This window comes from Anomalospiza imberbis, chromosome 13 (genome assembly GCF_031753505.1).
Source record: "Anomalospiza imberbis isolate Cuckoo-Finch-1a 21T00152 chromosome 13, ASM3175350v1, whole genome shotgun sequence".
NCBI classification, from domain to species: domain Eukaryota; kingdom Metazoa; phylum Chordata; class Aves; order Passeriformes; family Viduidae; genus Anomalospiza; species Anomalospiza imberbis.
In genome coordinates, this window is record NC_089693.1 from 9615956 (window position 1) to 9632423 (window position 16468).

Here is a 16468-nt window from a genome sequence, read left to right on the forward strand (position 1 = left end):
CTTAATACCAGCAAAATGTTTCTGACCTATGCAGGCTAGGGCAGGTATGCTGTTGGAACTGTAGCATTGCAGTCTGTTTCAGAATCAAAAGTAAATAACAACTCTAAGATAATGATAATGTGATCTTTTCCTTCCTCAATTTGTATTTCTTGTTTTCATTTCCAAACCAAACTGTAAAGGAGGCTCTGCCTATGTCCCTGAGGTGGACCGAGCTGTCTGTCAGCACTTACCTGTTGTTAACAAGTGAGATTAATTGCAGCATAAGCCAGTCTATCTACAGCCATGCTGCTGAATGGCAAAATGAAGTTTTACTGTGCAGTGCTTTTTGTTTAGAGTAGCACTCGAGTGTGTGTGCTCACGCTCACACGCACACACACACACGAATTCTTCTCTCTTTATAATTATTTTGACAGTGCCATTAACAAGAGTTGCCCTAAGGGGCCCTGTAGGGTAAGTGACATGCATGAGGAGTGATTTTCATCCCACAAGTTATGCTGTGATTAAAGCTTGGCCTTGCAGCGTGGCTGCCTTTCTCAGAAGCAGCTCCTTGTGCTTCCTTGCCCGCTGCAGTGCCCGAGACTGCCCCGAGCTCCTCTCCCTCGTCCGCGAGAGCTGCCACGGGGCCCAACCAGCTCTGCGTTGTGAGGCTCTGCTTAGCTCAGTCTCTTGTCTCAGCTCCTCACTCCTAGGACTCTTCATGTCGAAAAACTTTCTAATGAAGTGTTGACATGGGGACTGTTTTTTAAATCCATAAGAAGGGTTGATTTGACAGAGGGGTGCCATCCTGTGAAGGTATTACCTAATTTCACTTCTATCTTACTGAGCTTATTCACTCCACATTTTTGTCTGTTTTTGGGGACACTTCAGTCAATTATTACAAGAACAATTAAACATTCTCAACTCAAGGTGCTCAGTTGCCCCCACAAGAGAGAGATTTGGTCAAATTCTAGGCCAAAATTTGTTTTGTTCAGCCCCACTGAGGGAGAGGGTAATGGAGTAATGCAATTTGGTGCGGGCTCTGGGTTGTAAATATCCTGATTATGTGTATTCTTAGGCTGTGGATGTTTAAAAGGAGGTCAGGTTTTGGTATCTGACCCCAAATAAACAGTATGGATATATACATAAGGATCCAGATAATTAATGGATTGTGTTCCATCATCTTATCTAGAAAATGTATTCAACTTGTGGCCTTTGTGTACTTCTAGAAGAAAAATCATAACATAATTCTCCCACAGAACGGGGGTAAGTGGGAGTTGAGTGGTAGCTACACCAGCCAAAATTTTCAGTAGAATTGGGTAAGATCAACTTCTAAATCCATGGTTGGCCTCTGAAACAAAAGGTTTTTGTCTGGACTTTTCAAAGGTTCTTGCACCTCCTAAGCTTGGTAGGAATAAATGGTTGGTGTGAATGAAAACCAGCCAGATGACCAAGGAGCCATTGACAGATTGGGAACTGCGCTGTGAGTGTAACTTTGTGTTTAGTGGCGCTGTAAAAAGCAAATGGTAGCCCACTTCCACCTTTCCCATCTGTCTCCTAATCACTTTCTTAAGCAGGAGACAATAATTTTCCTAAATTACTTTACTAATAAAAAATTTGTCATATGAATCATCTCGGGTCAGCATTTTTAATGTGTCTGAATGGAGAAGGTTGGAGATATTTGGTCAGCTTTGCTTACTCTGTCACATCTGTGTACAACTTTTCTCTACTTAATGAAAAGCTCAAAATACAGAAGATTTCAGATATGTTTTCTGGATACAACAAGCTGCAAAGCTGGTTTGCTTCTTAGGAAAGTTTGTTGTTACTTATGTTTATTAAATAACTATTGACAGCCGCTGTTACTTTGTAAAAAACCAGGTTTTTTGTTATAAGACTGTGAAAGTAATATATGCATTCAGTCCAATATAATTAGAAATCTTATAAGGACATTTTTCTTATTTTAATAATTTTGTGTAATTATTTATTTTAAATATTTCTAAGCTTTAGTACAGAATTAATAGAACTTGCAGCAACCAAGTGTAGTGGATTAGGTGGAAATGTACTTGAATGGAAATCCCTTTGTTTCGGGGGCTCAGACTGTGAAAGGCAGGCAGTGCTGTGGTGGTGAGGAACTTTCCAGGACCTTAAACCCATGACAGAAGGAACCACCACAATACTGAGCTGAACGCGTGTAAGGTGTAGCATGGGCCAAGTCTTTGTGCAGGGTAACTCTCAGCTGGGCCTTACTGTCAGACCTGTGCACATCAGTGTGCTGCAGTGCACTGTTCTTCCCTTTTCACATTCCCAGCTCCACTTACAGGCAGCACAGGGCTTCCATATTCTGTCCATCCTCCAGGCATCTTGTTACCTCTTTGAAGTGAGCATGTCAGGAAGAAGAAAATGGCCCAGAGCTTTTCCTTGAAGATGCTGCAGGGGCCCTGCTAATGGTCTCCACAGGCAGATGGGATTCAGAGCCTTTCTAAGCTGGGAGTACATGGAAACTTTCAAGGAACAATTAGAGGTACAGGGTGCTTAATCTAAGAGATTTCATATCAACATGCATTTCATGCCTAATTGTTGGGCTATGTCTTCAACAAGTATTTCCACCATCTGGAGCAGCCCAGCACATTTTTTGATTGTGTGTGAAACATGCTAGCATATATTTTAGTTCCAGTAAACTACAGAGAGCTCAACAGTGTATTGAAAACTGAAGTCTGTCTTGAGGAAGAACAGACACAAGGGCTAAACATGCACTGTAGAGTAGACAGGGGTTATACAAATACATGTGGAATGGATAAAACCCCAGATATTAGTATGATATGTGTAAGCTGGGTTGTGATACAGTGAAAGTAAGGTGAACAAAATGTAAATTGAGAACTTGTTTTAAATCATGACACAACTGACAGACTGTATTATTTATCAGCAGAATATATCCCAAGGGAAAGTGGCAAAAGTTGCCTGACAAACAATGGACAAAGCAAAGCTTTGCTCATTGTATCATGTGGTAAAGGATGGCACTGAGAGAGATGCTTATGATAAGGGGTTTTGATTTGTTTCAACTTTCAGTGGTTGTGCAAAGGATTCAAACACAAAAGTAATCAAATATAACTCAGTGAGGAAAAAGGAACTTATTTAAACTCTGCAAACACAAGATACCTGGTGGATTATAATAATAACAGGGAAGAAAAAAAAAATGGACTAGAAGGGCAACTTCACACTCATTTATAGTTACTGTTGTCTATGAAAGGTGCACACGGATTTGGCCTTTGAGTTAGCTGTGGCTGTCCTTTTAATTTAAGAGATGGTAAAGGTATCTATCCCTTTACTTCCCTTGCAAATATTTTACAAGGAGCAAGCAAGAAAATACTTCCGAATCACCAGATGTATGTCTCATGTTTAATTTTATTTCTTCCACCACTGTAAATCATGCCTCTTTCTCCACAAGTGTTGTTACTGTGGAGCCACTATGGGTCTATTCTGCAAATATGGGATTTTTCCCATTTCTTTCCTACAGGATTAGTGCCCACCAGAGCACATACCATGGTGGGTTACATATATTCAGTGGGATTATCACTGATGATGAGATGGCCATAGGAGATACGGCTTGTTGCTAGAAATGCTTGAGAGAGGGCAATGAAAGCAGTATCTGCTATAGCTCATCTCCTGAAAGTTTCTCTCATTTATTTGTTTCATTTAACTCCAATTCCTTCTTCAAACTTGCATTTTAAACTGATAGAAATTTCTAAGCCCTGCCTGCAAAATATATTCCTGTAACCTGACATCAATAACACCATTTTGTCAGTAATGCTCATAGCAGAGCAGGGAAGCTCTCAAGCTCTTCATGTGATGGCAGTAGCTTGAAAAAAAAAAAGCAGCAGTTCTTAAAGTGGGGAGAAACTTTGTGCAAAAAGGCAAGGGTTTTTCTTAAATTCCAGAAAGCGCAAAAAGTGAGGGTGCTAACCTGTGCATTTCTGTTGTTAAATAGCACCAGGGTAATCTGGGACTTGCTTTTCCATGTTACTGGTGTCTGCACTTGCAGCCCTTGCTGAGTGCAGAGACCCAGAGCAGCTTTCCAGCATGAGCACAGATCTCCAACTCGGTCTTGACAAGGTCTTCAATATTTCCTTGCTTCTTAATTTATTTCCCAAGCCAAAGTGCTGTCAAACCAGAACCCTCTTAACACTGAATGAGACTGGATACACTTATCGTGCCCTTCTTGTCTTGCTGCTTTTTTTTTAAACCCGTTGTATGTTGCAAGTAAGCATAGGTCCCAGGAGACTTCCTCAAACTTGCTTTGTGAAATGAAGCCTGATTATATACCCAGAATCAGCATGAGTATGTCCCATTAGCCTGGGCTTTCCCTTAGCTGTGAGGGCTGTGAGTGGGTTGCAAAGAAACATTCAGTAACTTTTGAAGCATAATTGAAGCCACATCAATATCTGGCAAAAAAAGGATGTGAGCAGGCGTGACTTTCAGACAGCACATGTTAAGATGCAGTGATTAGTAGTCAGATGCTTTTCAATGACCAGTTTAATGGTTAATGTCTGTCTTGTAATGAGGGATCATTTTTATTTAAAGTTCAGCATTCAGATTCCCACGGTCATGCTGGTAAAACCACAGAACATTTTGATCAGTCTTTTCAACTCTATTTTTTAAAAGAATTAAGAAAGTGGGTCTGATAATGGATTAGGAAAGATCCATTTGTGAAGGAGAGAGTGACTGGAAAACAATACCAAGATACTTGATGATAGCATAAGATTTAGGTTTTTAGACCATCTGCCTTCTGTTTCTAGAAAATGAAATTAAATAATTATGTGAATGAAAGGATTGTACTTTAAAAAATTTCCACTGTAATTTCCTTCTACTTTTCCAATCCTTTAATTATAATTTTCAAGCTTTGCATCTATGCAATACAGAAAGTTATTTCTTTGTTCTGCAGAATGAAATTGTGTGTACATTCCACTTGTTGGGAAAATAAAGCTTATTAAAAGACTTGATATAATTACAGTACCTTAGAATAGGTTATTAAGGACAGTAGGATTAACGGGGAAAAGACAAAGGTATTATTTTCATGCAGTATTGCTAAATTTCTTTTCAATAAAGTCTGATATGTGTTAATTTGGGAGATAATCAAGTTGCATATTTTACAAATACCTTTTTTAGTTGGACAGTGACAATTTAAAATTGTTATTCATGGATTATTTCAGAACTTCATTTTGCTTTGCTATATATTCTGCGACTATGTATATTATTATACATGTTGCTAGAAAAGCTTTAGGAGACACAGGCTGTGACAAGCACAAATGAAGGGAAGTACTAAAAAACCTGAAAAATCACAGTCGTTTCTTCTTAGGGATTCTTTCAAGTAATTTTTTAAGTCAGCACAGATCCTTGATTCGAGGGTGTACCTTTGATATGTTAGCAGGGTGCAAGCTAACTCCTTCTAGTTTGCAGAAGCAATAATGTGACTTGAGAGAGGTTCAGTTCAATATTTAGGATTGAGAGGGAACTCTACTCCCTTTGTAACAGCTGCTTTCATATATGTAAAACAAAATGCCCTCCTTTTACTTGTTGCTGTTTTGGCATGTGCAGTCTTCTACATGTACACAGGAAAGCAAAATAAACGTATGTACCATATAGAAGAATGCTCTTACAGAAAGCTATGAAATGCAAAATTCGGTGTGGTGTATCTTTCTTGTCCAAGTACACAAATTAAATGGAAAAAGTAGTTTTAAAGGTCAGTGATTTGTGGAACATATCCAAAGGAAAAGGAATGAAAAAAATTTTGAAATCTCAATTAACTTATCATCCTGACAGCTTTTTTCATTGTGCAGATTTCTGTTACTTCTTGCAGAAAAAGGAAGTACTCTTTTGTAATTTTGTCTGAAGGGAATGTACAAGATGCATTTATGGAATGCACTGCACCTTACTGAACCTAGCAGGGTTGCCTGTGGAAGGGCTTCAGTCCAGGCAAGTCACAGAATATTATGTATGCAGAGAGGAAGAAGACTCAAACTGCATTATTGTTTGATATCTTGTGGTAGAGATGAATCCACAGTCAACTACACCTTTTCTTCCGCCAACCTTTCCATAAGAAATGTATGGCTTTTTATTGTTATATGGAAGTATTTTAGCATCTAAATGAGAATACATCCTCCTTTAAAATGAAGCAATACTGCATAGGGTATTGATGTGTATTTTATGACTTTCTGGGGAGCACAGAGCTTTTCTCAAGAACACAGAATTTTGCAACGGCTCCTTTAAAAGATTAAAGGCAAAGTGATTCAGAGATTTCAAGAGCCCTGTTGCCACTTGTTCCAATTCTTCAAATACAGGCAAATCTCAGCATCAAGTCACTGCAGTTTGGAGATGTGCATGTAAGGTAACTCATGGATTTAAAATCTCGCTCCAAATCCATTAATGTGAAGCACTAGACATCCAAATGTCATGAACATGCTTGTTTATAGTAACCTTTTGTATGCAGTGTCCTCTTCTGCCCTGAGTCAGCCAGAGGCTGCAAGTCTAAAGAAATGCCCATTGCAAATCTCGGTGAAATTAACTTTCTGCCATGTACTTTTGAGTTTAAATGTTTCTTGCATCCATCTTTCATAGCAAGTTTTTGGACAATCAGGCTTCCTTGTATGTTTTCTGAAGTGCAAATTTGGGAATGCCATGTTTCCATTTTTTCTTAAAATCTTATCTTACTTTCCTGTGGGTATTTTCAGGAGTCAAGTCCCCATTTTGCATAAAACCTAAGGGGAGGGAACATTAATTTAAAAGCAGGAAAATGCCAACATTTTACAATTGCATGATCTAACTCTTTTTCTTTATTATTCCAGTGAAGACTTTCTGCACATCAATTTCTTTGCTTTCCCTCCCTCAATAAATATTCTGTTTATGCAGGAACTATTCTCAGTGCCAGATCCAAGCAGTGCAGAATCCTGCAAAAGCTTTGCTCTGTAGCAAATCCCTCTGGAGCTTTAACTAGGACCTCCAAGTTGTCTGTTTGCCTTGTCCAGCAGATGGGCACATACAGAAGAAATCATATATTCCAGGAAACAAGTTTGTATCACCCCCTTGATTAGGGACATCTGAATACTAATTTGATTTGCATTATAGATGACCTTGTTGAGAGTAAAGTGATGTATGGATTGGACAGTGCAACTGGTGTTCTGTGTGCTCTATTTTGCTTTCAAAATGTGATTGTTTAGTCTTTGAAGAGTTGGAGTACTTTTTGGTGAACTTTGTTACTGGGGAACATTAGTGAACATTAGTGAACTCTTGTGTCTTTGACAGAATACAAATATTCCATGTGAATTCAGGGTGTGTAGAGCATGGCATCTGTGCAGAGCTGATGCATTGCTCATTTGAACTTGCTATATTGCAGCATGGAGTGCCAGCAAAACTGCAAGAGAAGTGGGTCTTTAAGCTTTGTTTTCAAACCTTCCTGAGAAAATGATCATACATGAGGATCATAGTTTAGATGAATTATTAATTTATAACAATAATTGTTATGAAGGTGCTTCAGCCTAAATAAATCCACAGAAGTGTTGCTATGTGTATTGTTAAATATTCTGCTTCCATATTACTGTAGTGTTTCTGCTGGTGAATTGACTCTTCCAGGCAGAGGTAGCCTTGTATAACTCAAGCTTTGCCTGGATTACTTACATTGCACATTGATAGGTCTGTGTTGGTATGTTAATTCTGTCTTCATGGGGATTTTATGGGGGTACTGTAGATGTATAATCTGCACACTCTGAATGGCGCTTATATATTACCTATCATGCTTTCCATTGATCTCCAGGCTATCCGGTGCACTCTCGTGAACTGTAGTTGTCAGTGTTTCAAACCTGGGAAAATAAATCAGCGACAATGTGACCAATGCCGGCATGGATGGGTAGCACATGGTAATATCTGTTTTTACAATCTATAGAAAATCATTCAGGATCCTCATAACTATTACATGCTTTTTACATGCTTTTATTACATGTCATTCCTCAACCCCCACCCTAATCTTAGTTGCATTTCATTTTCTCTTTCTCAGGACTCAAGTTTATTTACATTTTGTGATTTTTATTTTCAGCCCTGAGCAAACTAAGGATTCCAAACCTCTACCCATCAAGCCAAGTAGAAATAGTTCAATCCAATGTTGTCTTTGATATCAGTAGCCTCATGTTGTACGGAACCCAAGCCATTCCTGTGCGCCTTAAAATTCTGCTCGATCGGCTTTTCAGTGTTCTGAAGCAGGAAGAGGTGATACAGATTCTCCATGCTCTGGATTGGACACTGCAGGATTATATACGTGGATATGTGCTACAGGTATTTAGAGGGGCATTTAAAATAGATGTATGACAGTTAAGTAGTTTTCTATCTTAATCTTCTCAGTGGTTCACAATGTGTTAATTGTGTGGCACATCTAAAAGGCAGTAATAAACCTGTACGAGCTTAATGCCAGAAAAGAAAGGGTGGCTGTCTAGTGATTAGTTTATTTTTCAGTTGGACTTAATTGAAGTCTTTCTACTTGCTCAAATCTAATAACAAAGGTAAGCAAAAATAAAAATCAAAAGTTACTGGTAAAATATCAAAGTAAAGGCTTTAGAACTCGTTCCAGTATTATTTAAACAGTGAGTTTGCTTTTATACAGCAGAATAATACATCAAGAAATAAACTTACCATTATTTAAAACACCAGGGACAATATTCATCTCTGGTAGTGCTATCGACTTTACTGGAGCTGCAGCCAGAGTGTATTTGGCCCTATGTGCTTACACTGATGTTAGTCCTTGCTGCTGTGGAAGTTACCTTTTATGTAAAGTAACATTATGATCTTACATTATGACATGAATCAATATTTAATGGTCTTGATAATCTTGCTTTTTAGTGTTAGGATTAAAAATATGGAATCAATTACCTTGAACCTCTATCACATGAAAAATTTATAATGTTACGTTCTTCATCATCTTAGAAACTCTTACATGCACTGTGAAAAATCTCAGTAGGCCATCAAATACATGTTCTGTGATAAAATATTTATTGTAGTTATTGGGAAAAGTTAGGCATAGCTAGAGTTTGAAAGAACTCCAACACTAGTGTAATTACAGCTGTGCTCTGTGAAAACTGGCAATAGATCAATATAGGTTCATTTGTTCTCTGATCTTAGTTGCTTGGAAGATTATTAAACTTGCTATGAAAGAATACTTGACTTAAATGAGGAGCTAAATCTTGGTCTGATTGCTCCATCTCTCCTGCCTATGCTTACAGGATACTATCTGTTGTTCAAATAACGTGTCTTAATTTTTGTGCAAAAAAATAGTTTATTGGAAAGTATTATTGTCAGTTCAGGAAGAAATAATATCACCAATGTGATAAAATTTGGAAGAAATTATCACAGAATTCACATTAATCTCATTAAATGGAATGTTTTTAATTTTTTGCTAGAGAATAAATTTTAGTCCCTGAAAAACATGCGAGATTTGAGGGGAAGTGTTTTTTGTTTGCCTTAACTAATGTCTAACTCATTTAAATATTTTTGGCTTTAGGATGCTTCAGGAAAGGTGTTGGATCACTGGAGCATAATGACCACTGAAGAAGAACTGGCTACTTTGCAGCAGTTCCTTCGCTTTGGAGAAACTAAGTCCATTGTAGAGTTAATGGCAATTCAAGAGAAAGAAGGACAGTCGATCATAATACCACCACCAACTGCCAATTTGGATATTAGGGCATTCATTGAGAGCTGCAATCCACACAGCCCTAATTTTTCTGCTTCCTTGGACAAAATGAGTCCCACCAACATTCATCCCTTTGAGAATATTGTAAATAACATGGCTTTCATGCTGCCGTTTCAGTTTTTCAGTCCAGTGCCTCCACCTTTGATAGGTTCACCACCAGAAAGACATTTGATTGAGCAAGGTCAAGACCATAGCAACGAAACCAAACAAGATCTTCAGATACCATTTTCTGAAAGCAGTTTCTTAACTTCTAGTTCTGCACCATTTCAAGTTGAAAATGAGAGGAGCATAAATGGTCCAGATATCACTAAAACAGAAGATGATGCCCTTTTAAGTGATTCCAGTTCACATAATACAGCAGCCAAGCTTGAAATGACAGCACTATCACCAGAAAACAAAATGAAATCTGTTGAAAAAAATGCTGGGCCAAGGAAAGGGCGTGTTTTCTGCACTGCATGTGAAAAAACATTTTATGATAAAGGTACTTTGAAAATACATTACAATGCTGTTCATCTGAAGATAAAGCATAAATGCACCATTGAGGGCTGCAATATGGTGTTTAGCTCATTGCGTAGTCGAAATCGTCATAGTGCAAATCCTAACCCCAGACTCCATATGCCAATGAACAGAAATAACAGGGATAAAGATCTAAGAAATGGTTTGACCATTGCTGGACCTGGAGATAGTAAAAGGACAGAATTCACAATTTTAACTCCGGATAGCAGAACTATTTCCAGCTATGCCAGCTCTTGTACAGATTCAAAAGGCCAGGCTGGATTTTCCAGTATTGGACATAATGGTGTCCTCTTTCCAAACCTGAAGACAGTACAGCCTGTTCTTCCTTTTTACCGTAGTCCAGTCACACCAGCTGAGCTTGCCAATACTCCAGGTACTCTTCCTTCTCTGCCTCTTGTTTCTTCCTCAATACCAGAGCAGCTTGTTTCCAATGAATTGCCATTTGACATGCTCCCCAAGAAGAAGTCTCGTAAGTCCAGTATGCCCATTAAGATAGAGAAAGAAGCTGTTGAGACACCCAATGAAAGTAGCGATGTTGCCAGTTCTGAAGATGATTCACGCCTGCAGGGGGTAAGCGATGGAGAGCTTGAGACCTGTGAGCATAAGATAGAGAAGCGGGTGACCGACAGGGTGGAAAAGCACCCCCATTCAGGTAATTCATGGAAATCTCTCTCTGGGGTAGAGGGCCCAAAGTATTTTGAATCTGTCTTTGCACCAAATAACAAATACATCGAGGATATCTCTGAGAATGAATTGCAACACTGTGAGAAAGAGGTTAAACCAGAAGAAAACCAACCATTAAAAATAGTTTCCCATGAGATTATATATGAAGATCCAAAACACCACCACAGTGATGTTATAAAACCAATGACTGAACCCCCCATGTATATTAAAGAGCAGTCAAAGCACAGGATTCCTAAAAATGACTGCCCTGAATTGCAACACCACTTGCTGACCGGGGGCTTTTTCAGCACTTTGTCAAACAGGGGTGCTGCCATTCCTTGTTTTGAAGACTCTAAAGATATGGATCATGTCAGTCAACATGCACTAGGGATTCAGAAGGAAGAAAGCCGCTTTCATTGTGACATCTGTAAGAAGACTTTTAAAAACCCTTACAGTGTAAAAATGCATTTCAAAAATGTACATCTCAAAGAAATGCATATTTGCACAGTTGAGGGCTGTAATGCTGCTTTCCCTTCTCGTAGAAGTCGAGACAGGTAAGAAAATTATAAACAAAATTGTATTTATTTTTCCATCACAATGGAGCCTAATTTGAAATTAAAATGAGTGTTTGAGGAATGGAGCCTACAAATATTTTCTGTGTATCCTCGTATAACAGGTATGATAACTTATCAGAACATTCTTGAAATGAAAATCTATTGAAATAAACATTTCCACAGGACTACAAGGTATTAAATAAAGCTATGAAAATTTTATAGCTGATAAAGACTGCAGTAGTTGAAAGAATACTTTAGTACATAAAGGGAAGGCCATAAGGGCATGAATTCAGCAATTTTCCGGTAGATGCATGTGTGGACTTACATGTTTAATATATACTTTCATGTATATTTTAATGTATACAGTGTTTTTAAAGAAAAAGCAATGAGGTCAATTTAGGAAATCTTTACTTGCCTTTGTCCTTTCTTTACTCAAGGATTTGGAACAGACTGGTGAGAAAAAGCCCATAAGAAAAGCAAAATTAATGTGTGTCAGCCCAAAATTAACCTTATGCAGTGGTAGTCAAACTAACACTATCTGGTGTTTACCCATATCAGTAGTGCTTTTCTGTGAGATTAAATACTAATTTATAAACTAAAGCATGCACTTGATTCAGTTTAATGTTCGTTTCAGTACTCTATTGGTGTAATTCATTTTATTTCAGCCTATTATGCACATAAACTGAGGAACGAGAGCCAAAGCTTTGTTGTTGACCATCAGCAATGTATCTGAAGTGGTCAGTGATCGGTAACAAACCTATTCAAGTGCAAAGTGTTACAAGTTTACCAAGTGTGTAGGGATGTTAGAGCAGCTTTTGGCTGCAGGAAGCATGCCTGGATAGTAGTTCAGAGTGACACGAGGTTTAGATTGTCTGTAATCTGCTAGGAGTGCTGGAGCCAGCTGATGCAATCCAGAGAGGATGAGCTGGTCTCTGAGGACTGGCCGCTGCATCTGAGATGCACAGATTCATCTGCTGCTGGCAGGGCTTCATACCCTGCTGCCTGCATCTTTCCAGATGTGAATTCCTCTCTACTGTAATTGTGATATGGGCCACAGGAAAGAAGGCCAGCAGTAAGATTTGCATTCACATGCCACAAATTCCTTCCCACACCAGTATGTTGAGATAAGTTTTCACATAGGTGCTTTTGGAAGATGGGTTAAAAAAAAAGGCAAGTGAAGTCAGAAGACATTTTACAAGCTTTGTACAAAACAATAGTTATTTATAGCAGCTTTGCAGAAGTTTCTAGACTTTAACATAGAGTAGTGTGACTATAAGTGCTAAATATTTGTGTGCCTTTTTGAACAATTCATGGTTCTGTTTAAACCATGATGGCAAAGAGAAAGACAAATGTTTTGTTTGTATTACAATAAACTCAGCCTTCTAGACAGAGCCTGTAAGTTCCCAGTGAGCTGATTGATAATATTCAGTGAGGAGTGATTCTGTATGTTTTGGTGGCTTTAAACTGAACCCAGAGATGCCCATTTGAAAACTGCAGGTTGCATATAATTTGATTTTCCTTTTTCAAGGAAACTCCTGTCAAGAAAAGGTTCTGTACTGATGTGTACAGCTGCATCCTGGACATGGTTGCAGTACATGAGATCATCAACATTTTTTGCAGATTCAGATGTCAATCTTTTCCTGCTTTGTCCATTGGGAAAGAATCTTGTTTCTTACCCACCTCAGTCCATTCTCTGATCTCATTTCAGTTTACAGGTTTTTAGTCTGTCCCCCACCTTTTTTAGACTTAGCACTAGATCTAGTAGAGCAGACAGCTACCCCCAGTGCAGGTGATTGCTGTAGAGTTATTGCATAGAATTTGATATATGCCAGTGCAAGCAAGTTCAGAAACCCACTCACATGTGTAAATCGTCCATGTGCACTCCCAGTGTGGTAGTTGGTCAAATCTGAAGTATATAATTCATGCATGCTACTAAATATTGATTTTCCCTTTCTTTGTTTATGATCATTATGAAACAGCTGTTAAGTGAGGTGAAACACTTTCTTGCTAAGATTGTCTTTGTTCTTCTAGACATAGTTCAAACCTAAATCTTCATCATAAACTTCTGACTAAAGATACACTGGAATTCAACAACCATTTCAATGCAACATACCTCTTGAAAGACATGGCTAAGGAGTTTTGCCAAGATGTCTCTTTAAAACAACACGTTGGACGTACTTCTGTAATCTTCAAAGGAATGAACAGAACAGGCAGCTACATTTTTCCAATGAGCAAAATTGCAGAACCCTGTTCTGAGAGTTATGGATACGATCCATTAAATGATGGAGCTGTTCTGGACCTAAGCACTACTTCCAGCGTTAAATCTGAAAGCAGTGCTCATTCTTCCTGGGATTCTGACGGAGGAAGTGAAATATGCACCATGCCCTTGGATGATAGTGATGAAAGCTGTGAAGGACCCAGCCTAATGCCCAATGATGAACTCTACCAAGACTGTACTCTAATTGAGAAAGCTAATCAAAACTTTATCAACTTACCTTCCAGTTTGCCAATAACTTGTCATATTTGTCAGAAAACATACAGTAATAAAGGAACTTTCAGGGCTCATTACAAAACTGTGCATCTCCGCCAGCTCCACAAATGCAAAGTCCCAGGTTGCAACACGATGTTTTCATCTGTTCGCAGTCGGAACAGGCACAGTCAAAACCCCAATCTGCACAAAAGTCTGGCTGGGTCACCAACTAGCTTACAGTAAGATCAGACTGATCTTAATTTATTTCTGCTAAGAATTAATCATTTCAATTAAGGAATGTGTTAACATTAGTTTTATTTAAGCTCATTTGACTTCTAGTTCACTCAACAACCACAAATTCTTTTCTCCTGTGTGTGCTCTCCAGCAGTTTCAGTTAGCAAAGCTTGGTGCTGTAGTTTTTGTGCAATTGTTTGATGTTGAACAGCTAAAACTTCTGTAGGGAAAAGAAGGCATCTTAGAAATGGGGGAAATAGGGAGACATTAATTAAAGTGTTTCTGATACCTGTGAAGTATTACTTGCCACAATAGGAGCGTCAAATGAGAACCATTGTTGCTTGTGTTTACATGTTAAATGGGTTGTTGTGTTGTGTAAGAAATGAGTAATGATTGGGGTGAGTTTCCTCTGGTTGGGTTGAGAATTTTGAGGCTGCCATTTCATTCCTGAGATGTTAGTCTGAAGCTGACTTGCTGTGTTAGTAGAGGAGAATATATGTATTTAATTATATCCCAAAATCCAAAGGAGAAAATACAAATTTGGGAAAACTGCATAAAGTCCAAATCTTCTGAAAATCCTGCAGTCCTTACTCTTTAAGTTTGCAATTCACTTCAGTAAAGATTACAGTATTTTGGATTTCTTAGAATTTAATACCATTTGCTTTGCAGGAAAGGGGGCTACTTAACTTGTTGGCAGAATAGCCTGAATAAATCTGAGACATTCTGATAAATTTTAGTGGTAGAAAGAATGAATAGGTTAAGCTAAAATTTCTAAACTATAGCAAATGCATCCATAAAATAAGGGGGGGAATAAGCCCTTTAATTTAAAATGCACTTTTTGAGTTCTACTTTCAGAAAGAGAATTTTTTTGTTAAAAATAGGTAAAAAAAAAAAGAAAAAAATACCCAAACAAATATCCAAACTGCTTAGGAGTTGGAGAGTGCAATTCTAAGCCTCTGAAAGTGATAAAATGGATGCAGTAGATACACCTTCTATGATGCAGCAGTTATTTTCTCTTACCAGTGGGGGATAACATGTGTTGATCTTTGTAACTATAGAAGAATGCGTATTCTCATTCACACCTCTTTTTTTTATAAGAACTTTGTTCAATATCTGTTAAAATGTTTCATATCTTTGAGGTTGCCCCTGTAACAGTATTCTGCATTACTTTCTATGCACTTAAGAAGACTGGCCTTGCATTGTATTTAAAAACACTTTAATATTTAATTTGTAGTCACATCTTACAAATGCTGTGTGTGTACTTGTGGTGTGTCCTTTTTCAATCATTTGCAAAAAGGAAAAGAAATAAGAAAGCAAGTCTTACAGTACCTTTTTTACTTTATTCCACCAGTGGAAATCTGTTGATCAATTCTAGTATGCAAGCATGACATTGACAGCACAATCTGTACATATTATACCAAAGTGCTTACAGTATTTGTGGTTTCTAGAACTAGTCTAGTTTTCCAGTATAACTGGATCTTAGTATTTTTTCATTTTTGTGACTGAATGAAAATAGACTGAAATTCAGGATTTCCTATGTATGTAGAAAGAATAGTACAATGCTATTGCCATATGTCTTGATGTTTAACTTATTCTAAAAAATACTATGGTATTGTAACCATTTCATGTTGTATAAAAGAAACAAATGTGGACTGATTATTTCACCAATTCTTTTGAAACCTGGTTTGTGTGTGAGTATGGGTTATGCAAGGAAAAAAATGACACAGTTGTAAATGTTTGTGCTCACTAGAAATGGTTTCCATGCATTGTGCAAAGTAATCTTCTATTTTTTTAATTTACTGTAGGTTTATGTGATATTTAAAATAATGCATTTGTGCTTGAAGCCATCAGGAAAAAATATTAGCCTGCGGAAAGTTGTGCCATTGCTTTGAGGTTTTGTGTTCTGGGGGAATCGGTGTTTTGGTTTTTTTGGGGGGAGTAGAGTGGTGTTTGTTTTGTTGAGGTTTTTTTCATTGTTGTTTTCTTTGGATTTTTAGTAGAAACTCCTATCATTGGGGGTCATAGTTTGAAAGCTAAGGGCACAATCACAGGAGACACAATTGCTCCCAGCCTTTTGATAGTATAAATCAATTACTTGTTATCCAGCTATTTCAAGCTCTTTTTTATACATATATATACATATATATATAAACCTCTTTGTTTAATCATTAACTGGTTTTTTGAAACAAAATGTGATGTAAACAAATGTAATGCCCATTTACTTAGTTTTCACTGTGTCAAAAAAAACCCCCACATTTGTATACCCTAATAATTTTGTATGTGTTAATAAAAACCAATAATAATGCCTCTGGTTGATTCAGAAAAGTA

General features: G+C 37.8%; 1 protein-coding gene across 3 annotated transcripts in view; it reads left to right on the forward strand.

Moving 5' to 3' along the window:
* BNC1 (basonuclin zinc finger protein 1) overlaps nucleotides 1–16447 on the forward strand; it is a 74434-nt gene extending 57987 nt beyond the window's left edge. For all 3 annotated transcript variants that reach the window (XM_068203805.1, XM_068203804.1, XM_068203806.1), the window contains exons 2-5: nucleotides 7781–7883; nucleotides 8060–8295; nucleotides 9515–11436; nucleotides 13468–16447. In XM_068203805.1, coding sequence (XP_068059906.1) covers nucleotides 7781–7883; nucleotides 8060–8295; nucleotides 9515–11436; nucleotides 13468–14149 — 2943 coding nt within the window. In that variant the 3' untranslated portion in view covers nucleotides 14150–16447. The remainder of the gene's footprint in view (nucleotides 1–7780; nucleotides 7884–8059; nucleotides 8296–9514; nucleotides 11437–13467) is intronic.
* The last annotated feature ends 21 nt before the right edge of the window (nucleotides 16448–16468 follow it).